The sequence below is a fragment of the Amblyomma mixtum genome, chromosome 2, assembly GCF_055824585.1.
Source record: "Amblyomma mixtum isolate Tamu chromosome 2, ASM5582458v1, whole genome shotgun sequence".
Taxonomy (NCBI): Eukaryota; Metazoa; Arthropoda; class Arachnida; order Ixodida; family Ixodidae; genus Amblyomma; species Amblyomma mixtum.
The window spans coordinates 208,214,590-208,240,301 of record NC_143013.1 but is presented as its reverse complement, the minus strand read 5'-3'; the positions used below and the strand labels follow the sequence as shown (position 1 = coordinate 208,240,301).

General features: G+C 49.9%; 1 protein-coding gene across 1 annotated transcript; it reads left to right on the top strand.

Moving 5' to 3' along the window:
* The first annotated feature begins 6,487 nt into the window (after nt 1–6,487).
* Nucleotides 6,488–25,056, top strand: LOC149362401 (uncharacterized). The gene is made up of 7 exons (XM_089568293.1): nt 6,488–6,541; nt 8,149–8,185; nt 9,271–9,344; nt 14,617–14,774; nt 17,034–17,107; nt 17,674–17,757; nt 24,929–25,056. The coding sequence occupies exons 1-7, from the start codon at nt 6,488–6,490 to the stop codon at nt 25,054–25,056; spliced, it is 609 nt and encodes a 202-aa protein (XP_089424419.1).
* Nucleotides 25,057–25,712: the final 656 nt, after the last annotated feature.

Here is a 25,712-nt window from a genome sequence, read left to right as displayed (position 1 = left end):
TACTGATATGTCGGCAAACTCCAAAGCCGATACATTTCTTCGGAAGCAAAAATTTTGGCCACCTGGGACGCATCAGATTTCGTAAAAAAAGTTCTAATGTATCTCCGATGTTGATGGCCCTTACGGGCCGCTTCATCTGCTTTTTCATTAGCCTGAATGCCACAGTGAGCAGGTACCCACTGAAATGTTATGCAGTGGCCTGCGGCAATAGCTAAATGATGTAGATATCCGATGTCCAGGGAAACTGGCTGGTGATTCGTTTTCTTCAGCAGGTTGGCCAGGATCTGGAGAGATGCTTTCGAATCGGTGAAGATAACCCAACGGTCGGCGGTTCGGCGCAGGATGTAAGAAACAGCTTCCTTAATCGTGGTGGAGCAGCGCAAAGGACGGGACACAAGAAACAAGGAAAAACGTACACAGGCGCTTGCGCTGCTCCACCACGATGCAACAGCACCAACTAGCCCAGCAACTTGCTCTTCTAAGCTTCCTTAATGCCGTGAAGCTCAGCTGTCGTAGAGGATGTCCTCCGCTGCATCCGGTAAGAAAGGGCATGGCCTGTTGAGGGCACATAAAGGCCACATGAAGAGGTTTCTTTAGTAGTTGAACCATCGGTGAAGATATGGGTGTGCTGCCTATATTCCTCCGTTAAGTAGGCGAGAGTAGTTTGCAGAAGCGCTGCCTGTGGCATGCGGCTCCTTGCATTCACACCTGGAACAAACTTCTTCACCTTTAGAGGAGAGAGTGTCCATGGAGGAAAGGCCAGAGGTAGTAGTTTCTGTGGCTGATTAATAGTAGGGATGGGCAGGAGCTGCACTGCCTGGCCAAAGCTAGAGTTGCTGTGAGTTAGGTGGACACGGTACAGGAAGTGCTTCTTCCCTTGAAGAACATGGCGGAGATGGGTACGCATAGTTTCCTGGGCGGCAATCACCTCTAGTGGGAGACATCCTGCCTCCGCTACTGTTCCCGATGCAGAGGAACCCTTTGGGAGGCCAAGGCATATTCGCAGGCAGTTGTTCCGTGCGGCAACGAGAGACTTATTGCTTGATGTAGATAATCTTTGAAACACTGGTAGACAGTAGCGCAAGGTTCCTTCAACGTAGGCTTTTTCAAGCAGAAGCATTGATCGGCAGTTGCTACCCCACCTTGTTCCCGCCATGAACCTAAACACTTGCGATGCTGCAGTGATCCTCTCGCGGAGTTTTTTTATCTGAGGTGTCCATGACAGATTATAGTTGATTACAACACCCAGGAATCGCTGAGATCGTACATATGGTAGCGATCGTCCGCCTAGGAGCAGCGGATATCGGGTCATCGTTTTTCTTGTAAACGCCATTGCAACACTCTTTTCTGGCGAGAGACGAAGCCCTCTGGAAGCCAGGTACATCGAAATGTGCAATAGCGCTCTCTGTAGACGTTGCTTGGTGATATAGTGCGAGCGTGATGCGGTCCAGATGCAGATATCATCAGCATAAATTGTTATACGGACCCCTCGCGGAAGGTTTTTTCTTATGTGTATAAGGGCAATATTGAACAGGAGAGGGCTGAGCACCGCTCCCTGTGGTACGCCCCTCTACTGCGTGAAAGCGTGTTGGACCGTTTGGAGTGGTCATAAAAATTTGTCGTTCTTTCAAATAATGCCCAATCCATTTGTATAGCTTTCCTCCAAGGCCAAGACTGGCAAAGGCGGCGAGTATTGCATGGTGAAAGACAGAGTCAAAGGCGGCCTTGATGTCTAGGAAAACGGCTGTCGGGATGTACCCAGCATGAAGGTACTCCTCAATTGATGAGACGAGGGAGATGATATTGTCAGTCGCAGACCTGTTTTGACGGAACCCGTTCATTTCTTGGGGGAACTCATTTCGGCTTTCTAGGAACAAAGTTATGCGTTTGCAGATCATGCGCTCCATGCGCTTACCTACGCAGCTCAGTAGGGCAATGGGCCGGAATGATGCGTAGCTTGTTGGCTGCTTACAGGGTTTCAAAACAGGCACAATTTTCGCCAGCTTCCATTCCGTGGGGACCTCACCAGTCATCCAGGAAGAATTGTAATACTCCAGGAGTCGAAGACGGGAGGTGTGGGGTAGCTTTGCAATGGCTTCATAGGTCACCTCATCATGACCCGGAGACGTGTGTCTATTTGTCTCCGCGATAGCTGTGGATAGTTCTTCCATTGTGAAAGGCAGGTCTAACGCTGGCACTGCCGCCTTTGGGATGCCTGATTGACCATTTGCGGAGAGTGTCGAATGCCCTGACCCTGCCGACAGTAGCCTGCAGTATTCTTCTGAGACTTCTTTTATAGATTTTTGTTCGTGAAGGGAGAGTGCAGCGAAGGGGTGGAGTTGTTGAGGTGGCGTGCGCATACCTCTAACTATCCGCCAAATATTGGTTACTGGTTGGCGCACATCCAGCGTAGAACAAAAGTCACGCCACTTTTGCCGACTGAGTTTATCCATATAGCGTCGAATGTGACGTTGTGCCCGTCGGCATGCACGTAGGTCATCGAGGCTTTTTGTGCGCAGAGCTTTCCTTTCAGCTCGCCGGCGTATAGCGCAGAGCCTTTGAAATGTGTCATCATTTGAAGGTAGGCTATCATTTTTAGTTGTAATTTGTGTACTCGCTCTCAGGCAATGCGCCATTGTTGATGCTAATTCCTCATTGCGAGTTGCCGCAGTAATTCCTCTGCTTACAGCGCCCTTGTATGCGTCCCAGTCTGTAGATTTTGTAAGGAATTTCTTTGGGTTCCTCTGCGCATGGAAAGCCGATATGAGGATTGGGTAATGGTCGCTTCCGCGTGTCTCCAAATCAGTGCACCAGCCAAAGTTGTGGGCGAATGAACTTGTGACAAATGTCAAGTCGATGCTGCTAGTAGTCGTCGGGCCTCGGAGGTAGGTGATGCTGCCATCATTTAATGGCTGAACCGAATGCTTGGAGAGAAGTTTTGCAAGCTTGGCACCTAGGGCACATGTATGTGAGCTGCCCCAAATTTCATTATGAGCATTGAAGTCTCCGCAAATAATATGCGGTGAGGGCGTCCTTGCTATCAAGTTATCAAGTCTCATAGCATCAAATGGCGTGCCTGGCTCAAGATATACTCCAATCAGAGTGTACTGTTGTCCGGCAATAACTGTGACTGCGCACACGTATTCATTGTCGCTGTGAGGCGGGACATCAACCGATGAGGCCGGGATATCCTTGCGAAAGCCTATCAGCAATCTGCTGACGTTATCTGGTCGTTGTGAATGATGGAAATAGTATCCGTGGAGTCGGAAAGTTTCCTCGACGCGTGATTCACAGATGACTATGAAGGGGAAGCGGTACGCTCGCACGAGCTGTCGGAAATCTGAGAGTTTAGAGCGTAGCCCGCGAGCGTTCCACTGGAAAATGGTGCATGTACGAAAGATGTTGTGGATTGTCAGCTGCGGCGAAGTTCTCGCTGTTGAAGCCATGATTACTGAAGTGTGGTATTACGCCCCTGCGGAGCGTAGGAGAGCGACACCAACGGCTCCATTGCAAGGACAGCTTCTACTTCTGGGAGTCCTCCTGACGAGGGGTTTGCACGGATAAGAGCCTTGATGGCTGCAAACAGCATCGGAATGAGTAGGCTTGTGATATCTTGTTCAGAGTTTCCGGTTTGCTGCTTGTCGCTGATCTTCCTGTCATGTTGTGGCGCCTTAGGCTCAGAGCGAGCGACGCTGTTTGTCGGGTCTTGTGCAGTGCGCTGCAGCAGCTTTGGTGAAGGAGAAGAATCAACGGACTTCCCACGCTTCTTTTTTACTGCATCAGCGTAGGTATTGTCAGGTGCTTTCCCACGCTGTGTTGACTGATTCTCGGAAAGAGCTGCCGTAGTCGTGAAAACCACTTCAGGGTTAGGTGGTGGTTCATGGCGCTTAGGGGGTTTCCCTTGTGTTTGCTCTGCCGTGCGAGCAACTGTGGCTGCTTTCTTTTTATAACACCCACCATAGGAAGCAGGGTGAGGGCCACCGCAGTTAGCGCATTTAGGTTGTGCTCTCGAAGTGCATTCTTTGTGCGAGTGGGGGCCAGCACACACTTTGCAGCGCACGGGGCCGTTACAATGTCTTGATATGTGGCCATGCCTCTGACATTTATAGCACTGAGTTGCTGCTCCGACGTATTCAGTTATAGGGTAACTACAGAACCCAAGCGTTACTCTTTTTGGTAGCGGCGCATCTTTTGCGAATTGCAGTATAACTGCGCGACGGCGTACCTCTTTGATCTTTCCACCATCCTCAGGAGTGTAGGCGGTTAGCCTCCTTGCTGAAAGGACACCTTGGTCACGTAGATATTCCTTCAGATCTTCGTCTGTGTATGTGACAGGTACATCTTGTATTTTGCCATAGCTTGCCATGTAAGAGTATGGGACTCGGGCCTCTACGGCCACTCCAGCCAGCTTAGTTACCGTGAGCAGACGGTTGGCGGCGGGCAGCGTCGATACTGTAACCATCAGGCTTCCATCCTTGTGAATGCGATGGCTGAGGACTTTTTCTTGTGCCGATGCTACAACCGCCGAAGCCACAGTGTTGGGGTTGGCTTTCCATAGGCTTCCTCCTTCCTCGGTGGGCCTGAAGACTACAGGAACACCGGTAGCTCTCTATTTCTTGTACGAGACAACTGTGAACGATGCTTGGTCCATGTCCTCTGGATGATCGGTCAGAGGCTCGTTGCTTGCTTGGTCGTCACGCAGCCTCTTGTTTGCCGGGCCCTGGTCTGTAGCCGCAACTACAGGGGCCGCTGGACCCGCCGCTGCCGCTGCTGCCATCAGTGCAGCATGGAGTTCAGCTGGTGGTGATGTTCCGTGTCGGCGTTGATACGGCGCACAGCGCCGAGGAGGCCGCTTGACGTGCTTTTGCAGGCGGCCAGGGACCCCCGGTCGTCGCACGTCGAGAACACACGCCACAAAAAAGTGAAAAACCTCTGAAGTGAGAAAATAAAGCCGAAAATTACGGACCGGTGTCAGACAGCCGGCCCACTAATCATCGTCTTCTTCTTCTTCTCCTACACCACTCTACCTATTTATGATTCCTCCGGAGTTCCATTGGATTAAAATCGTCATTTTCTTTGTTTTCTTGTTTTTTTAAGGCCGAGCTGAAGCTTAAGTTTTTGGCTTTTCGGATCCCGTTATTCTGACCCCTCATTTGCTTCGATGCTGGCATGAGCTATGCCGCCCAAGCGGGACGGACGTGCTAGGGGTTGCATCCATCACATCAGAGGAGGCGCTGCAAGCCCGCGAGGAAACCACGCGTGCGCCGGATTCAGGCCTCCCACGATGGGGAGTAGACTGGTTGTCCGCTCACTCGAAGGACGGACGGACCTTCTTGGGGGATGACAAGGCAGCTTTAGCTGTCCCCGCCAGGGGCGTGGATGGCCCTGCGTGCGTCCCGGTAAACGGGGCGTGGGCAGGCACCGGATTACGGAGTGATGCGCCACTCCTGCGCTCCACATCCGCGAAGTTTCTCCTGGCTTTGAAGGCGAATGGATTGGAAAGTGGAAATCATTTACGGGTCTCTTTGAATTAAATGTTTTGCTTTATTTGCAATGTCGTTATTTCCTTTTCCATCTTCCACAATGAGCAGGGCAACGAATACGATGGGTGTTCCCTCGCAGTTTTTTAGTGCTGTTAAAATTAAAACAGCGACAGAGGTTTGGAATGTAGGTGCGGACGCAGATTTTGTCATAGCCAACTTCAATAGATTCAGGGAATGTGCTGCGGGCGAAAGTGCGTACTAGGTGTTTGGTCGCTATTTCTTCGTAATATTTTCGTATTTTTATTCTGTGCACATTTACGCCACTTTGGTCAGTCAGTCTTCCCAGGATTTCTTTTTCGTTGAGCAGGAGAAAATCATTCTCAGAAATTACGCCTCCGACTGTATTCAAGGATCGGTGTGCGGTGACAGAGACAGCGATGTATCTGAAAGACACAATGTTTGGGACTTTTCCCTGTTGCGTAATATCTTTGAATTCGAGCAGTACGTCACCACTTTGTAGTTTTGGAAACTTGTAGCCGGGGCCCATGGCATTTGTCAGACTGCATCTACGAATGGGGATATCTTTCTGGCTGGTTGCTCCGTTAGTTCACTCTGGATGACATGGTATTTTGGGAACGTTTCATGTTTTCTCGTGAGGAACTGCGCAGTTGCATCGGTCCGCCCACTGTTTGTGAGGGCAATCGTTTTGTGGAAGAGGGGAGCCATAAAATTATGTGTTGTTCGGCTGTGGTGCCAGCCACCGAATCCGAAGCCCAACGAGGGGACGGGATAGGAACTTTCAAGCACGTCCTGCCCACGCCAGCTGTACACCACGACTATAACCAAGCAACCAAGCATGGGGCATATCAGGGTAGCTACTCCACCCAAGGTTAACCCTAGCCGCCAGGAAAAAAAAACACGAAAAATCGAGTAGAGAGGATGATACAGGGAAGTTGCGAGAAAGAATATAGGGAAGTGAAAAGTGGAGGGTAGGATAGGAAGAGATGACTGCCGATTTCCTCCAGTGGGGCCAGGCCGGAGGTGCGTTTATGCATACGGTGCGAAAATACCAGAAAAGTCCTCAAGGCCTTCCTGGTCAGCGCTGTGCAACAGCAACGGCGCCAATCTTCTGATCTTTGGCTGCTTTCGGGCGACTCAGCTGATCTCCTTGTGCTCGGCACAAGCTTTAGTATTTCTGTATCAGCTTGGTTGTGTACGCAATGTCCATATCTTAAAGGATTTTATGCCCTTTTAGCCAAGGTCAATTTCAAAGCATCAATCGTTTCAGCTGTTTCAGCTCTTCTCTCAGTGAACGAGATAGCACTTTATGAAGCAGAAGTACACACTGGCGCAGGTTTCATTCCGTTCGAAGGGCCACATCCTCCACGGGAAGAGCTGAAAGTACAACGTTGAGATGGAGTCGCGCGCCGGTAAAGCTGCAGCTGGCCGGCGGATTAATGAGGAAAAATATAGTACCTTTCCAGCTAGGCGCCTATATTTATGCGTTTTTCTGTCAACTTAGAGAAGTGATCTGTTCTTTTCCGTTTTCGGCATTCCTGGAAACGGCGTTTTGACTTTTTTTTTTTGGTAGACAATGAACCCTTGCTATTTCTAAAACTCCCTTTTTTTGCGTTCAACTGCCTAGTCGCGCTCTTCACAAAAGAGAACAAGTGCATGAGACAGAGCAAATAACATTTCCAGCGATGGTCCGCATGCCACGCTAGCTTTCTCCCACGACCCGCTCGAGCACCCTAAAAGCGATGTTTGCAGCCCGCGCGTCAACCAGTGTGCCGGAGACCAATTAATCACGACTCTCTCGCTTTCTAGAGAACACTTAAAGCAAAAGTTTGCAACTAGATTGTAGATGAGCCCAAGAAACAAAAAAAAAAACAGAAATAAAAAACCTATTTTCTGACCAAAAGCGCCGTTTCTGTCCTGCGTACCCCCTAACAGCGCAGTCCGGAGGCTCCGCCGTCCAGAGTCACGCTCGTTTAGGCCTGCGCTAATCCGTTAGGGGAAGAACCGGTGCTGCCGTCGGCAACTCTAGCTTCGCTTCCTTATAAATGCGGGCATAAACTCTTTTGCTGACCAGACATTTTAGTGCGAAAGCAATCATGCGCTCACGAACACCGACCAGGAACCCTGTCATCGTACATACGTATTTACGTATACGTGCGTTCGACATTGAGCCGTTGGCTAGCAACCCGAGCTTACCCGAGGGAAAGCTCGGGTAAGTTCAGACGAGCGTTACGCCAGCTGCACAAAAGGTTTGTCGGGAAGAGCAGCATGGGTCGCACAATCCCTACCGGTGGTTTTGATGAAAACAGCCGTCTTAACCGCTGCGCCACTGCGCTGGTTGTGGTATGAGGACTCGCCGCCATTTATGAACGCTAAGTAGAAAATGACCAATTCTGCATATGTGGGCATTAACCCACTAAAGGTATCGTGTCACTCCTTTAAGTCGGAGCTTAAGAGTCTGTTTACTACGTGATACACCTGAGAGTTTTTATGAACCGTGCATTCAGCAATCTTGAGGCGCATTCTGCTACCTCAGGAAGCTTGGATAACTACGTCGTGGTTTAAGGTTCTACCCCACTGTGGATCCTTCTCGAAAAAGAGGAGAGAAATATTGAAGGGCACCATGCGCGTATTTCTCTGAATACAGTCTTCACTCTCTCTGCCATTCCTTGCATTCATGCTGCGTACTTTTTTTTTATTTCCACTCTGGCGATCGTAATGCATACGCGCTTTTTGGGAATGTTGTAGATGGACTACGCAATGGAAAACGAATAATAACGCTTCTGAGAGAACTGAATAATCGGCGGCTTGAGCGATTTCTGACTGCCTGTCGAGTAAAAACAATGCATGCGAAGGCGGAGAGACCTTCGATGAAGTGGGCGGCTTCGAATACGTTAGGGATCGCTGTGGTAGCCCTTGTTATAGTGCAGGGAGGCTATAGCGGCAGTATTACATATCAGGCTACCTAACAGGCCGCAAACACGCTACTGTGGGAAGCCATGTTCGGAGCGGACACTGCGGTTGCCAACCAATCTTCAGCATCAGCCTAACGATGTCGACTGCAGAACAAATGTTTCTCTCGTATTCCCCCAATCAACCCTGTCTTATGCCGCCAGCTGCGGCTAACTTATCCCTGCAAACTTCCTAATCTCACCGCCTGCTTGACTTTCTGCCACCCATTGCTACACTTTCTTCTCTTGGTATCCAGTCCGTTACCAATAACGACAATCAGTTAATCTTGTCTTCGCATTACATGCTCTGCCTGAGCCCATTCCTTCTTCTTGATTTTGACTGCGATGTCCTTAATTCTTGCTTGTTCCACGACGTCCTCAGCTTTCTTCCGGTCCCTTAACGTTAATCATGTCGTTTTACTTTCCATAGCTTGCTGTGTTGTCTCTTATTTAAGTTCAACCAGGCTTTTCGTTAGCCTCCACGGTTCTGCCTCATAGGTGAGTATCGGGGCGGTACAGATTTTATACACAACTACTGCTAGCTTTTAGTGAAATACAAATAGGAAAATATAAAACATTTACTGTTGTGAGCTCTCCACGTGCGTTGCAATTACGGTGACGTTGAACCATTGAGCGGAACTCAAATAAACAATAAACAATAAGTGCATCGCTTTCCTCGCACTGCGACACGTTGCAAAAGTGTTCTAAATCGTGCGGACGCTATATAAACTGCTGCACATCCTACAAACAACCTGTGTGCTGTAGAAAATTGTGAGCAAAGAGTTTCTCTGTTGTTCTGGCTGCGATTGCACTCACAGTTGCTAGCTCAGCTGCGAGCGATGCGAGACTTGACCTGAACCCTGCTCTGGGTGCCTATCAGGATGACAGAGACGTAAGTGGCTGTTTTTTGTGACCCGAAAAGAATTTGCTTCGTTAGCAATATGCTCCAAGAAGAGAAAAATCAAAGCTTGATGCATGACCGCGCAGTAGGCGTAGTCCTCGATGAAAATTAACTTTTGCTCTTTAACGCATCTGAAATGTAAAGACCTGAGTACTGGCGAGCCTTGCTACATGACCGTCACCAAAACGCCAGTCCGTAATCTTGCAGCTGCCAGAATCACCGCGTTATAGAAATTTTGTAGCCTATTTTCTGCACCAGATTTGTTTCAATCCAACGACTACGATTTTTTTTCATTGCTATCGAGTCAGTCACTTCGATAGACAACGAGCATTGCCTTTGGCCTGCTAATATCCGCGCCCCCTAGGTTTTTCTTTTTGCATTTTAAGGTACGTTAGAACACCAAGAGCCATAGTTTGTCCTCTATCCCACTTTCCTGTCTCTCTGTTTTGGATAGAGACCTCATTTCCCTTCCAATCACTCACTGGGCAAACCTCGTTCTTCATTCACTGTCGATTGATAAAACCAGCTGTGCCGTTGATATAGACGAACAATGCCTAAAGATCAGTGTGGCTAGACGAGAACCTGCAGCACAGGAACAGTAAGCTGGGTGAAATGAAAAGGGCGGCACACTGTTCTCACGCAATGATGAAACACAGAAAAATCACTTCCCACGTAGGTCTTAAGAATTTAAGGATTGTCTTGTTAACCACAGAGGCCCCCTGAAGACGCAGAGAAGAGCAAGAGTATATTGAAGCGTCAAGTAAAACGCGAACAACAAAATTGAAGCCCGAACTGCAAAGCTAGAAGATATTTCATTAATGAGCGGGAATGCTAGCCCAGTTGATTTTCGCAACGAAGGCACTAAGGCCGTCCTTTTGAAGTGTGAATAGGCTACACCTGTATTTCCTCTCCAGTCGCTAAAATTTTTGAGTATGCTCGCGTTTCAGTTTTTTTTTTTTTTTGCGCGCTTAATATTGATGCGGGTAGACGACGACGACAAAGAGTGATGGCATGAGTGAGAAGAGTAGAAGACGACAACGAAGTTCGGACTGTGTTCTCGCTGCCGCTCGCAGCTGTTCTTGTCTATTTGTAAATATCTGTAAATATATTCTTTCCCGCAACATATTTGGTGGAGGTGCGGATTTCCCCTACGTCTACCGACGACGGAGCTCCGCAGCGGCCGCCAGTTGCCTTCACTCATCATGACCCACGACGCCGCCCAGCAAACCTCAGCCCCGGCCATGACATCACTCGTTCTTTCTCCCCCTCGTGACCCTGGGAAATTTTCTGGAACCGACAACACTGACGTCGACGACTGGATCAACATGTACGAGCGAGTGAGTACCTACAACCGCTGGGATCCGACCCTTATGCTCGCAAATGTAATATTCTATCTAAAAGACACCGCCCGGGTCTGGTATGAGACACACGAAGACCATCTCACCAGCTGGGACGTGTGCAAAGAGAAACTCCGCGAATTGTTTGGACGGCCGCTCGGTCGAACGCTTGCCGCTAAGAAGGAACTCGCCTCCCGAGCTCAAACAACTACGGAGTCCTATGTGTCGTACATTCAAGATGTGCTGGCCCTCTGTAACAAAGTTGACGCCAACATGCCCGAGTCTGACAAAGTCGGCCACGTGTTAAAGGGAATCGCCGACGATGCCTTCAACTTGCTCGTATACAAGAGCTGCACTACAGTCGACGGAATTATTAAGGAATGTCGACGCTTCGAGGAAGCCAAAAGCAGGCGTATCAGCCAGCCGTACACACGCCTCCCCAACACGGCTGCGACTTCTTCATGTGAAGACCTGCGACACCGGGCAACTCCAGCGCCCCCAGAAAATGTGACCCGCATCATCCGACGCGAGCTCGAAGCTATGTCCCCTGCCCCCCTGCATCTACATGATGGCGACACCCGCTTACCTACCATCTCTCTGGTACAAGCTGTCGTCCGCCAAGAGCTTTCCAACCTTGGTTTCCCGCCCGTCAGTCCTGTACGGTCTTCACCACCACCCGAAATCACTGCGATTGCTCCTGGACGACCTTCGTCCCCCACTGACGTCTCCCACTGACGTCTCCCGCAACAATATGAAGCTTGTCGTACCTGCAGCGGCTGCATCTCTGTGGAAATAAATGCCAGAAATTCCGTGTTCTGAGGCTTCCCTGTGTACAGAACAAAAATTGTTCGAAGTTTGAATCAATCCACATCTCTGCATAGCAACAGGTCTCATGTGCCGGTGTGGATTAGTAGCAGTGTAGATTCGGCGTTTTTTCAGGGCCGCAGAACCTTCTAGGTTCAACGCAGTAAAAAGGGAAAAGATCAGCACTCCGGAAAGCGCTGCACTAAACAACCAGCCGCGCCTTGTCCTGCACTGCTTTATTATACATCCTGTATGTATCTTATATATTGCCGCGAATCTTTGTAGCGTTTGTTTGTTGTGTTTATTTGTTCATGCTTCAAGGCTGCCGGCACGCCGTTTTATCGCTTCGTTTGTGACGCAAGACGCGCCTAGAATTATCTCGATTGATCGCATCCAGGCAGAGCCCATTCTGCTTTGTGCTGGAAAGTTCTAGAACCTTCCACGCTTTATCTCAAAGGTTCCCTATCAGCTTTAAAAAGAGCACGGCCGACAGTGGCGGGCATTCTGTCCGACGACCGCCGAGCACGCTTGTTGCTACGCCGTCGCCGAGTGATTCAGTTCTTTGCGGGCGCAAGTCAGCCCGAATAAAGAGTTCCGTTTCGAAGACATCCTCGTTGTTTTCCTGTTCGCCGGACGACAATGAGGACGCCTTCCTGGGACCCATCAGCTCCAGCTCTTTTGCACAACAGCAACGCTCAGACCCCGACATAAAATGCCTCATCGAATACTTGAAAGACAAGGCTTGTTCACCCCCTGCCTCGGGCAAGTGAGGATTGTCTTCGTTCTGTTTACAGAACGATGTCCTCGTGAAGAACTTTGCAGCGAACAAGACAGCCTACCTCCTTGTTGTACCTGTAAGTCTGCGTGGAGAAGTTCTTCAGGCCTCACACGACGAGCCGACAGCTGGACATCTCGGGTTTTCTCGCACCCTCCGCGGCATTCAAGACAAGTATTACTGGCCCCGACTGTCTGCCGATGTCGCACATTATGTGAAAACCTGCCGAGATTGTCAGCGACGAAAGACCCCTCCAACCCGACCAGCAGGATTTCTGAACCCCATTGAACCCCCCTCAAGGCCCTTTCAGCAGATCGGCATGGACTTGCTTGGCTCTTTCCCGAGGTCAACATCTGGAAATAAGTGGATCATTATAGCGACCGACTACCTGACCCGCTACGCTGAGGCAAAAGCCCTACCTAACGGAACAGCAGCAGAAGTCGCCAAATTTTTCGTGGAGAACATTCTTCTGCGACACGGCGCCCCCGATGTGCTCATCACTTACAGAGCAACAGCATTCACGGCGGAACTGACGCAAGCCATCCTCCATTACAGCCAAACCAGCCACCGGAGAACTGCATACCACCCGCAGACCAACGGACTGACCGAGCGCCTCAACAAAACCATCGCCGATATGCTCGCGATGTATGTCGATGCCGAACACAAGACCTGGGACGTCATCTTGCCTTACGCAGTCTTCGCCTACAACAGCGCAGTGCAGGAGACCACCCAGATGACGCCTTTTAGGCTCGTCCATGGCATAGAGGCCACGACCACGCTAGACGCCATGCTGCCGAACGTTACCAAAGAAGATAACGTCGACGTCGCCGCCTACCTACAACGCGCAGAAGAAGCCCGAAGACTTGCCCGATAAAGGATAAAAGACCAGCAGCGGACCGACGCCGCACGCTACAACCTACGAAGACTCAACGCGGAATACAAGCCAGGAGACCAAGTCTGGGTTTGGACGCCCATTCGCCGCCGAGGATTGAGTGAAAAGCTTTTGCGACGCTATTTCGGCCCGTATAAGGTTCTTCGTCGGCTAGGTTAATTGGACTATGAAGTCGTCCCTGACGTAATGACTGCATCCCAGCGACGCCGCGTACGACCAGAAGTAGTCCATGTCGTACGCCTAAAGCCCTATAATGCACGCTAAAGGACGCCGTGCTTCCACATTCGGTGTTTATTTTTGCACAATCTGTTTTTGATTGTTGATAGCCGCATTATGTTCTAAAGCATCGAGTCGATGCTTCTTTGAGAGGGGAGTAATGCCCCGAATCTTTGTAGCGTTTGTTTGTTGTGTTTATTTGTTCATGCTTCAAGGCTGCCGGCATGCCGCTTTATCGCTTCTATTGTGACGCAAGACGCGCCTAGAATTATCGCGATTGATCGCATCCAGGCGGAGCCCATTCTGCTTTGTGCCGGAAAGTTCTAGAACCTTCCACGCTTTATCTCGAAGGTTCCCTATCAGCTTTAAATAGAGCACGGCCGACAGTGGCGGGCATTCTGTCCGACGACTGCCGGGCACGCTTGTTGCTACGCCGCCGCCGAGTGATTCAGTTCTTTGCGGGCGCAAGTCAGCCCGAATAAAGAGTTCCGTTTCGAAGACATCCTCGTTGTTTTCCTGTTCGCCGGACTACAGTCACCACTACGTGACAATATCCTGTATATGTCCTGTATGTCTAGAAATAAACTTTCTTCAGTTAGGTTCAATTTTTCAATTCAATTTAATATAAAATTACACACTCGCGCGTTGATCAGTTTCCACAAGTATGACGGGGAGGCGCTTAGATGAAAAGTTTAGCCAACCACGAGTAAAAGTATCAGTTCATAAACAAGCCAAGCAACTTCGGTCCTTATAGTGCCAAATACAAAATAAAAAATGGGTGGCAAGTTTGATGCATGTCGGTCCTGCTCCAGACAAAAAGCAAGTTAACTAGAAAGATTTGGGAGGCATATCGATGGTCTCGGGTACGGATGGCGTGGAAACAACGCGCAGTCGATCTGGCTTTCTGGGCAGCAGAAGAAATTAATTTCGTGACGGCTGCCGTGAGTGTTGTGAGTGCGTCGTGGAATTTTTGTTTCAAGCCTTCATTTTATGTTGTTTATTTATTTCTTCGTTCTTCGTTGTGAAAATGTACAGGCACAGATATGCATCGGCGAGAAATGAAGCCGCTTGAAAATCAGCGCTTTCTTATTACGTGCAATATTTTTCGTCGCTTTTTGAAGTTAGCACACTAGTACAAATAAATATTCTCTAGTATTTATTAATTATTACTTAACCTGGACGCATGTGGTCTCTGACTTGAGTCACTAACTTTTTTTATATTCATTTTCTATCTTTCAGTGCTTCCCCTTCAAGACCCGCATGTACCAGGTCTACCGCAATTACAAAAGCGACCCATTCTTCGGAGGTGAAACAAAGTGCATCAGAGTCGGTCCAACGGGACCGCTCGTTGATTCTCAAGTAAACGCGACTTTTCAATACGGCTCCGATGGTGTGCTGTGCGTACTCCGTTTCGTTTATTTTCGTTTTAGTACTTTTGAGTTTCGCTTCATAAGCCATGAGCATGCTGGAGATCGCAGCCTGATTATGTCGTGTTTGTTGGTTTATGTCGGTTCAGGTTGGTTCGTGTTTCAAAAAGGAGGGCTGGACCATAAATACAGAAACTGATTATTTGGTACTCTTCTATAGGCCACTAATTCTGACCAACTTAACACTACAGAATTTTTCGCCACGTGACTTAAACTTGTACCGACTATCCCCGCTTACCATTCCTGCACCAACCTGGAGTGTTATAAATATAGGGACTCCTACTTTCCAACCTAGTGTTCATATTATATTTTTTAGCTGCTAACTGTGCGCAAGGAACGACAAAAAAAGAAGGATATATTTGCTTCAGTGTTCTATAAATCACTTATTACGGCGCCGTTTTTCGCCGAGAATATCGGTTTTTGATTCCCGCAGCTTGTGACGTAAAACGTAAAACCAGCAAAGCAATCGCTACTCCGTCATCTGCATAAACTCCACAAGTCTTGTGCCTTAGTTAAAACCGACTGTTCTTGGAGAGCACGTGACTTGTTGCGACTCAGTGTATTGGCCTTCTACAACACAGCCCACGGAAACCAAAATGAATACGCTAGGCTTAAAAGAGTGCTGTAATAAAATCCCTAAAACATACAGCAGCACACCTTTTCCAGTTAAGTCGTTGCTAAGAACCCGTGCCCTGTCTTCAAAAAAAAAAAACAGAATGCGCGAAAACTTTGTTTCCCAGCACTTTAATAAACTGGCAGGTGCAAAGCTGTAGCAGTTCAGATTTGTGAGCGCGAAAGAAAAGGGAAGAAGATAAAGATAGCTATTGCGATTAAAACATAGATACTCCACTGCCATAAGCAATAAACATACGAAGAAAGATTTTTGTGCCCTCCTTTCATAAAAAAGATTAATAAGTTTGTTCGACTCATCGTCCCACCCTATTGCAAAGACGCAGCACTAGGGCGCAAAGACTCAAAACACGTTCCCTATAGGTGCCGCGGTGTGCAGTTGTGAGATAGCGGCGCTACAGCCTGCCTCTGCTCAGAAAAGCGGCAATCATGAGCAACAACAACCGCATGTCTTGTGTCTTTTCTTCTTAGTGTAACAGTCTTCTTTGTGACTGCATTCATGGTGTCGGGGATTGCAGCGCAACATTCCCACCTGTCGTAAATGCTACAGGCAATGCACGTCTTCTGTAATTCGCAACGTCTTTGGTTTCGGCACCCTAAAGAATGACAGCTCATTGAGTATCGTGAGCATGAAATGAAACGCGAACAAAATAACTGAAACGCGAGCACAGTGAAATATATTATTAGAGGTTGGAGAGTAAATGAATGCAGGTTTGGCGTATTAAAGGGGTCTGAAACACCTTATGACGAGAGTACACAAACTCGCTCAATCATTAAACTCTCTTCTCATGAGCACCTTAGCTAAATAATACACTTTACGCGCAGCAGAGATTGGACAATTGCGCGCTAAAGTTGGCGAGCCCTTTCCGGCAACCTTTTGATGCTCGCGGCCTTCATCGTCGCACGCTCCAAAGTAATTCTGTTCAGAGATGGCTGTTGGTTAGTTTCTTTCAGGCGTCACACAGCTAACATGACCGCGTCCAGTCAGTTTGCTCCGGCGGGTCAGGAAGCTCCTCCCCCAGGGGAATTACCGCGCGCTTCGACGGGCCGGAGGAGTAGCGCCGACATTTCAGCGCGTAAAGAAGTTTCGAGAGGAGATGGGAAGACGCGAAGAGGCTGAAACTCAAGTTTTGACAAAAGATAACTCAGCTTCTACAAAATGCGTTAAAAATACTCTTGTGGAGAATATCCGGGAAGCGGCGTCCTTTAACATCTCAGGAATAGCGCACCTTTATTGAGAGCCCCTTTCAAAGCCTCTTTAACTAACGAAAGGTCTTTACGCCTTCGACACTAAAATCAACCGCTCTAGTTTCCTCCCTCCCTAGTTTAATATCTTATAGTCACCGCGCTTCCAGCTCTGCAGTTTGCGTTTCAATTCTATTGTTCCCTTTTCATTTGGCGTTCATAGCACACTGCAAGCTGTAGGTCGATATTCCGCGAGACCGTGGCTAATGCCAGACTGCGCCGCCTACAAGCCTTTTCTGCTGAAACTGAACGCACTGTGTGCTGTGTGGAGTAATGCGCTAATAAGCGCGTCGGGAAACGACTTATGGTCGTCGTGCTTTCTGTGTACGTTCTATTGTTTTTTTTTCTTTTTAGAGACACGACCATTACTGTGGTATCTTCGCCTGGATACACAGTCGGAAACGTGCTCGAGGTTGCGCCGCAAGATGGTGAGGCTGCTCCTCAAACTGCCCTTTCTTCGAAAAAAAAGAGACAACGGGAAAACAACGAGAGAAAGAGTCTCGGTGAAGCTACAGTTCACGCCGCCGATTAGCGTATGAAGCTGGTCACGGTGCCGCCTGGACGGCAAGACGAGACCAGCGAAAAAGCAGGAAAGGCAGTAGGACAGGAAACATGGGGAGGGCGTCTAACTATTGAAGCGAACGGGGACACAGAGAATAAAGACAGGCTTTCGAGGTGAGAGCCGTAATATCTTCAATTAAACGCAGAAGCAGGAGTCTAGAATTGCTTTGACGTGCTTAATGAAAGTTCCATTGGATATCCGGAAAAAGAGTGGCGGTAGCGTGAGTTAGAGCAGCTTGAGTCGGGCGCTTCCGGACATGAGTAATGAATTAAGAGCAGTTGAGGTATGCGGATTTTGCAGAACTTGCTTTTCATTTGATCTAAAAGAACGGGTGGGCTCGTTAAACTGGACTGTCGATTCCTCATTCGACGTAATCTTTCTGCCTGTCTAAACTCGGCTTTGTGAGAACGTCGCAACCTCTTTTTTTTTTAGGTTCTGTCCCGCCAGTTAACCTCACTGTAGCATACAGGGAATGCTACAAGTGCAAGGTGTTCCGACACAGCTACGTCGATAACGGTAACCACAAACTTTTTACTCCAGCACATTAAGGTTTCTCGGCGTGAGCCGTTATAAGTACCTCACCACTAGGTGTCGGGTGGTTGAAGCCCATCTAAGGTTAACGATCGAAGCGGGCAGGAGAAAAGGATGACATAACAAATGGAGGGACGACGTTGGGAAAATGAGGGAAGAGGTAGGGGTAGAAAATGGAGGGATGCCATTTCCAACAGACAGACTGAAAGAAGAGATAAACGCAGCACTGCAGATCGCCGCTCCCTGTCCCCACCTCAAAGGCCATCGGCCACTTAAGCCGGTCAGTAGGTTCTTGTGGCTCTCTCTCGCCTTATGCGACTGCAGCTAGGAAGCGAAATTCTCAACCATGCATCCCTCTTCGGCCATCTGGTGAAACAAAATAACAAAGGAAGGAACCAGCGTGCGTAGATAGCGCAACACCTTCCCTTTAATTGCCCGTCTGTTATTCCTCTAAAAAAGAAAGCAGGAAATGTAAGTGAATGAAAGAACATCTAAGCGCTTATAGTTAATATAAAATGCAGTCCTGCTTCGTTAACATGGAGACTTAAGTTTCCAAGCAAAGGTGCCCTTAAAGTGAGTCATCCATTACTAGGAATAGTGAAGATAAGAAAGAAACACTTTATTTAGAAAAAGATCTGGGGATTTAAAGTATAGCTCGTGCATAGTGGTGGGCAGTGAGTTGAAAATAAACAATATTGGTAGTGCATAATCCATTATCCCGATCATCATTGCCTCTAAAATAATGCCACGTATTATTGTAGTGTTTGTTCGTTCATGCTCAAGGCTGCAGGAAAGGGCTGTTATCATTTTTGTTCGTGACACGAGAAGCGACCAGTCTAATCTCGATTGATCGCAGCCATGAAAGGCTGCATCTAGGTTTTTCCAGATTACTGTAGATGATCTTGTCCTGCTATCTGGAAGTTTCTTTGCCGGCTTTAAATTGAGCGATGCCGCGAGCGGCGGGCATTCGTAGTTTGACGACCGACGAGCACGTTTGTTGCTTACGCCGCCGCCGAGTGATTCAGTTCTTTTGTGGGCGCAAGTCAGCCCAAATAAAGAGCTTCGTTTGCAAGGCTTGTTGCTGTTTTCCTGACTGCTGGATTACCGTCACTACAACGTGACATCTGGTGGAGGTGCTGGGTAGCCTTCCATGTACCGGACACCCCCAGCAAGTCGCGACGCCAGCCCTTCGAGTCATTCACCGAAGGACCTGAGTCCAGTCCACCGCGCAAGCCGACGTCTGGTAGGAGACGCACCTGAGTTCGGGATTCTGCCTGACCCTACCCGGAAACGAAAGCCAGCAGGAACGTCCACCATGAGCTTGCCCCAGCCGACGGCTCCAATCATTCTTCACCAGCCCCGGGTGCCACCAACCTTGGACGCTTCGCCTGGCGCCGACCCCGAATAATGGCTGGAACAGTTCGACCGTGTGGCTGCCTTCAACAACTGGGATGATGCTACGAAACTTAGGTACGTCTTCTTCGTCTTGGAGGGACCAGCAAAAGTCTGGTTTGAGAATGAGGAAACTAACCTCACGAACTGGGAAACCTTCAAGGAGCAGCTTCTAAAGACCTTCACGAACGTTGTGCGAAAGGAGAGAGCCCAGCAGCTGCTACATTCTCGCATACAACACCCAAACGAGACCGTTGCTGTGTACACTGAGGAAATGAAGCGTCTCTTCCGGCGTGCCGACGCAAACATGAAGGAAGAAGAAAAAGTAAGGTTGCTCATGCGAGGAGTTAAAGAGCAACTCTTTGCCGGCCTCGTCCGCAACCCACCGAAAACTGTCGCGGAATTTGTAGAAGAGGCATCCACGATGGAAAAAACTCTGGATGCCCGAGCCCGCCAGTATGACCGCCAGCAGCGCATTTTCTCAGCAAGCTGCCTGGACACCGCTAACAGCAATGACCTGCGGGATGTTATACGTCAAGTTGTGCGAGAGGAGCTCCGACGATTGCTGCCAATGGGAACGCAGCCGCAAATTTTATCGCTCACTGACGTCATCCGGGACGAGGTTCAACAGGCCTTGGGTGTGACGCCGACACCCACGCAGCCTCTGCAGCCCCCAGCCATGACTTACGCCGCAGCTGTGCGCCGTCCTGCCCCTCGACGACGGGACCCAAGCCCCTATCGCCCTCAGCCAGCTGCGTTGGACCGCCGCCCACTCGCCCCAACCCGCCCGTCCTACGAGCGACGCGCGCAGCCGAGGAAATGCGACGAGTGGAGAACTCCCGACCAGCGCCGCCCACTATGCTTCCACTGTGGCGAAGCCGGTCACGTCCTCCGGCACTGCCCATACAGAAGACTGGGCATCCGAGGGTTCTCTTACGACGCTCCACGACCCCGACCCGGCCAGCGACCAGCGAGAAATTGAGAAATTTTTGCGTCGGGAAGAATGCTCACCACCCAGACACCTATCACGTTCCCCGTCGCCTTCGTCTCCGCGCTTCGTATCTCGGAGCCGAGGCTGCGCTGTGCGTGGACGCTCCCCCAGCCCCCGAAGGTTAAACTGAATAAAGCAGCCTCTGGAGGTGAGGTTGCTTCTAAGCGCAAGGACAAAGATCCTCCACCGACGATAACTCCGACGACACCTCCGACGACACCTCCGACGACACCTCCGACGACACCGACGACGACAACACCGACGACAACACCGACGACGACAACACCGACGACGACAGCTCCGACGACGACGACACCGACGACGACGACGACGTCGACGACGACGCGGCCAGACTTGAAGCTTTTACCGTTGCCCAGTGAAGTACCGTCGCAGTACGCCCACCGCAGCCTCACTACTCGACGAAGCCGAGATCGTACACCGAAGACAACGTGCAATGCGAAAACGCGAACAAGTGACCTTGAAGTTATGATCGACGATCACGCGGTTACTGCCTTGGTGGACACCGGAGCTGACTACTCCGTCATGAGTAGGCCACTCGCTGTCCGACTCAGGAAGGTAACAACAACTTGGGATGGCTCGCTGATCCGCACCGCAGGTGGTAACCTGATTACGCCGTCAGGACGCTGCACCGCGAGAGTTACTGTAAATGGGAGAACCTACGCGACAACCTTCCTGATCCTACAGCAATGCTCGCGAGACGTGATTTTAGGAATGGACTTCCTGAATGAACATCGGGCGATCATCGACCTTCGATCCAAGTCGATCAAGCTTTCCACGGACAAAGCCATATCTGCAGCGACGACAGCGACTCATCGCGTTGCCTTAAACGTCCTTGACGAAGTACTGAGCGTGCCGCCCCGATCAAGTGTCCTCGCCTGCATAGGTACTGGAGACGTCGAAACTGCCGAAGGCGTCGTCGAGGGGAACACCCAGTTACTCCTTGATCGAGGACTGGGCGTCGCAAGGGGAGTCGCCCAAATCCGAAATGGCCAAGCCCAGGTGCTGCTAACCAACTTCACCGAAGAATACCGGCATCTAAACAAAGGTACGACGATCGCTTTCCTCGACGAGCTGGCAGACATCAGAGACATATTTGCCCTACCCGACCAACCCGTAGAACCATCTAACCAAGGCCATCAACCAACGTTTGATATCAACCCGGCATTACCACGGAGCAGACAAGAACAAATACGCAGTCTTCTTCAAAAGTACAGCGATTGCTTCTCATCAGCATCGAATGTGCGAAGAACCCGGCTTGCCAAGCACCGCATTGTAACAGACGAACACGCCCGACCACTGCGGCAGAGCCCCTACCGCGTATCGCCGATAGAACGCCAAGCTATCCGCAAGCAAGTAGAGGAAATGCTACGTGACGACGTCATCCAGCCATCAAGGAGCCCCTGGGCAGCACCAGTGGTCCTAGTGAAAAAGAAAGACGGCACCCGTCGCTTCTGTGTCGATTACCGCCGCCTGAACAGCATTACGAAGAAGGATGTCTACCCCCTCCCCCGCATCGACGACACACTGGATCGGCTATGCAACGCTAAGTACTTCTCATCGATGGACCTGAAGAGCGGCTACTGGCAAATTGAAGTCGACGAAAGAGATCGCGAGAAGACTGCGTTCATCACGCCAGACGGACTCTTCGAGTTCAAGGTGATGCCATTCGGCCTCTGCTCTGCCCCAGCGACGTTCCAGCGAGTAATGGATACAGTGCTCGCAGGCTTGAAGTGGCAAATTTGTCTAGTCTACTTAGATGACGTTGTTGTCTTCTCCACAAGCTTTGAAGACCACCTCAGAAGGCTTCGGACAGTGCTGGAAACAATCAAGTCTTCGGGCCTAACACTGAAACCAGAGAAGTGCCACTTCGCCTACGAGGAGCTGCTGTTCCTTGGTCACGTCGTAAGCAAGGATGGAGTTCGCCCAGACCCTCAGAAGACGGCTGCGATCGCACAGTTTCCACAGCCTAATGACAAGAAAGCTATACGCAGATTTCTTGGATTGTGCGCTTATTACCGGCGATTCGTCAAGAACTTTTCGCGCATCGCTTAGCCTTTGACCCAACTTACCAAGGCGGACGTGCCTTTTAAATGGGAAACGCCGCAAGAGGAGGCTTTCAAAGAGCTAAAGCGCCAATTACAGTCCCCTCCTGTGCTCGAGCACTTTGATGAAAACGCCGAAACCGAAATCCATACCGATGCAAGCAGTGTGGGCTTAGGAGCGGTGCTCGTTCAGAAAAATGGTGGAGAGGAAAAAGTTATTGCGTACGCTAGCCGTTCACTGTCGAAAGCCGAAGCCAACTATTCGACGACCGAGAAAGAATGTCTCGCCATTATTTGGGCCACGTCGAAATTTCGACCTTACCTGTACGGACGACCATTCAAGGTTGTGAGCGATCACCATGCTCTGTGCTGGCTAGCCAATTTGAAAGATCCCTCCGGCCGCCTTGCCCGTTGGAGCCTGCGTCTTCAAGAATTCGACATAACTGTAGTCTACAAATCTGGCCGCAAGCATTCCGACGCAGACTGCTTGTCGCGAGCCCCCGTCGACGCAGCAAGCGAAGAAGAAGACGACGACGCTTTCTTAGGACCGGTAAGCGCCAGCAGTTTCGCGGAGCAGCAGCGCTCGGATCCTGACTTGCAAAGCCTAGTTGATTATCTGAAAGGCAAGACCGCATCGCCTCCCCGAGGGTTCAAGCGGCAACTGTCGTCCTTCGTCCTTCACAATAATGTCCTCCTGAAGAAGAACTTCGCGCCGAACAGGACAGTGCATCTTCTTGTCGTGCCCAAAAATCTCAGGCAAGAAATTATGCAGGCATGTCATGATGAGCCGACTGCCGGACATCTCGGGATTGCTCGCACGTTGCACCGCATCCAGGAGAAGTACTATTGGCCACGGCTAGCTACCGACGTTTCCCATTACGTGAAAACGTGCCGTGAGTGTCAGCGACGCAAAACGCCTCCGACTAGACCAGCCGGACTCCTGAACCCCATACCACCGCCAACTAAGCCCTTTCAGCAAATAGGGATGGACCTCTTCGGCCCCTTTCCGGCCTCTTCATCAGGAAACAAGTGGATCATCGTGGCCACCGTGGCCACCGACTACATGACCCGCTACGCCGAAGCAAAAGCGTTGCCTAGTGGTACCGCAACAGAAGTCGCAAAATTTTTTGTCGAACAAATTCTCCTGCGACACGGCGCCCCGGAAGTGTTCATCACAGACAGAGGAACGGCGTTTACAGCGGAGCTGACGCAAGCCATTTTAAACTACAGCCAGACAAGCCATCGGAGGACCACTGCCTATCATCCACAAACCAAAGCACTCACAGAGCGTCTGAACAAGACCATCGCAGACATGCTCTCCATGTACATCGACGCCGAACACAAGACATGGGACTCCATTCTGCCCTACGTGATCTTCGCTTATAATACTGCCGTCCAGGAGACAACCAGGTTTACCGCATTCCAGCTGGTATACGGCAGGAAGCCCACGACAACACTCGACGCAATGCTCCCGCATGTTTCCGACGAAGACAACCTCGACGTCGCCGCCTACCTTCATCGCGCCTAGGAAGCCCGAAGACTTGCGCGGCTTCGCATTCAAGACCAGCAGCACACCGACGTCCGACGCTACAATCTGCGCCGACGAGACACGCATTACAAGCCAGGTGATCGGGTTTGGATATGGACGCCAGTTCGCCGCCGTGGATTGAGCGAAAAGTTGCTGCGACGCTACTTTGGCCCGTACAGGGTTCTCCGTCGGATCGGTGACCTCGACTATGAAGTCATCCCCGACGCCACGACAGCATCTCAGCGACGCCGCCCACGCCCGGAAGTCGTACATGTCGTACGCCTGAAGCCATATTATGAACGCTAAAGGACTCGAAGTTTCATTCTCCGTGTTTATTTTCATTTTAAAGCATCGAGACGATGCTTCTTTGGAAGGGGGGTAATGCCACGTATCATTGCAGTGTTTGTTCGTTCATGCTCAAGGCTGCAGGAAAGGGCTGTTATCATTTTTGTTCGTGACGCGAGAAGCGACCAGTCTAATCTCGATTGATCGCAGCCATGAAAGGCTGCATCTAGGTTTTTCCAGATTACTGTAGATGATCTTGTCCTGCTATCTGGAAGTTTCTTTGCCGGCTTTAAATTGAGCGGTGCCGCGAGCGGCGGGCATTCGTAGTTCGACGACCGACGAGCACGTTTGTTGCTTACGCCGCCGCCGAGTGATTCAGTTTTTTTGTGGGCGCAAGTCAGCCCAAATAAAGAGCTTCGTTTGCAAGGCTTGTTGCTGTTTTCCTGACTGCTGGATTACCGTCACTACAACGTGACAATAACTTGGTTATTTTTTTATTGCGACAGTATCTACAGTTTCATGCACTTGACGTGGTGGCGTCTCAAGATGTTGTCGCGGTAAAGTCCCGCCGTCCTCTCCATGTGCCAAATTAAACCAGGACACTTTGGACGTGCACTTGGCGTGTTCATCGTTTGCGGACATGGGCATTCAAGCGAGTGCATGAAATGGAGTCACTCGCGCATATAGTCAGTATTGCTTCCTTAGTGACAACCTCTTTTGCTATAAAGACGCAGGCGGGTGTCCTCATTGGCGTTTGCAGTTCTGCAAGTACTGTGCCCATATCGATAAGAACTGTATACTTTACTTCGACATTGTTAATATATAACAGGACACACTTAACTGTACGTACAGGTCTATTGCTGTAATGCTTCATTTTTCTTTTACGCAATTCCGCAGGCAACGGCTGCACCTACTGGGTGACTGGCGAGGGTCTGGGCGAAGACACCACCTGCTGCGAGTTCGTGTACGAGCTGCTCTGCGGCACTTCGCCCAAGTACCAGATGTACGACGAGAGCTGCCAATGAGTGCATTCTTTACGCTGTGTCCACGCCAAGAAAGCTCCGCACCTTATGCACAACCATTGAATCCTTTTGACTACGGGATGAGAGACCGGTAGGCAAAGGTCTATTTTCATTAAAAAATGTGCAATTACTGTACAAAATCTGAAACCCTGTGTAGAGGTCGTTCAAATAAAAACATTTCTTATTTTTTAACCAACATTGCCATGTATTTCTAATCACATACTAAAATGTTAACAAAATGAGACGGCTCCTTTTTTTCGCTTACATGGTTTAACAAATTAATCCGCTCGAGAAAGCACTTAAATAATCAAAAATGGCCAAGAAAAACCCGTTCAAAACGACGGTGACCGCAGCAAAATGTGCAACGACTGAGACATATCTTTGCAGCGTGTTTGCTGCAAAATCCTCCATCAGGAACCACCGCTTCGGTGGCCTATTGGTTTGAGCATCCGCCTCGCATGCGGAAGGTGCGGGGTTCGATCCCCAGTGCCACCGGGTACCCACTGATGATACAATGGGTACAAGCTTTCCCCTGCCTGCTGTTCGGCTTCTTTAGGGTGAAGTGCGACCCCACCTTGAGAAGACAAAAGAATACGTTGTGCGATGACACACACACGCACACACATACACAGTAGGAGTGCAGCAAATTTTAAATTTGT

What these genes read in the sequence shown, in the direction of transcription:
- LOC149362401 (XM_089568293.1), top strand. Translation starts at nt 6,488, where the DNA reads ATGACTGCCGATTTCCTCCAGTGGGGCCAGGCCGGAGGTGCGTTTATG. An exon ending in GAGGTGCGTTTATGCATACG is followed by an intron (nt 6,542 to 8,148) that starts GTGCGAAAATAC and finishes CTCTGAATACAG; the next exon opens with TCTTCACTCTCTCTGCCATT. An exon ending in CGAGGTTGCGCCGCAAGATG is followed by an intron (nt 17,108 to 17,673) that starts GTGAGGCTGCTC and finishes TTTTTTTTTTAG; the next exon opens with GTTCTGTCCCGCCAGTTAAC.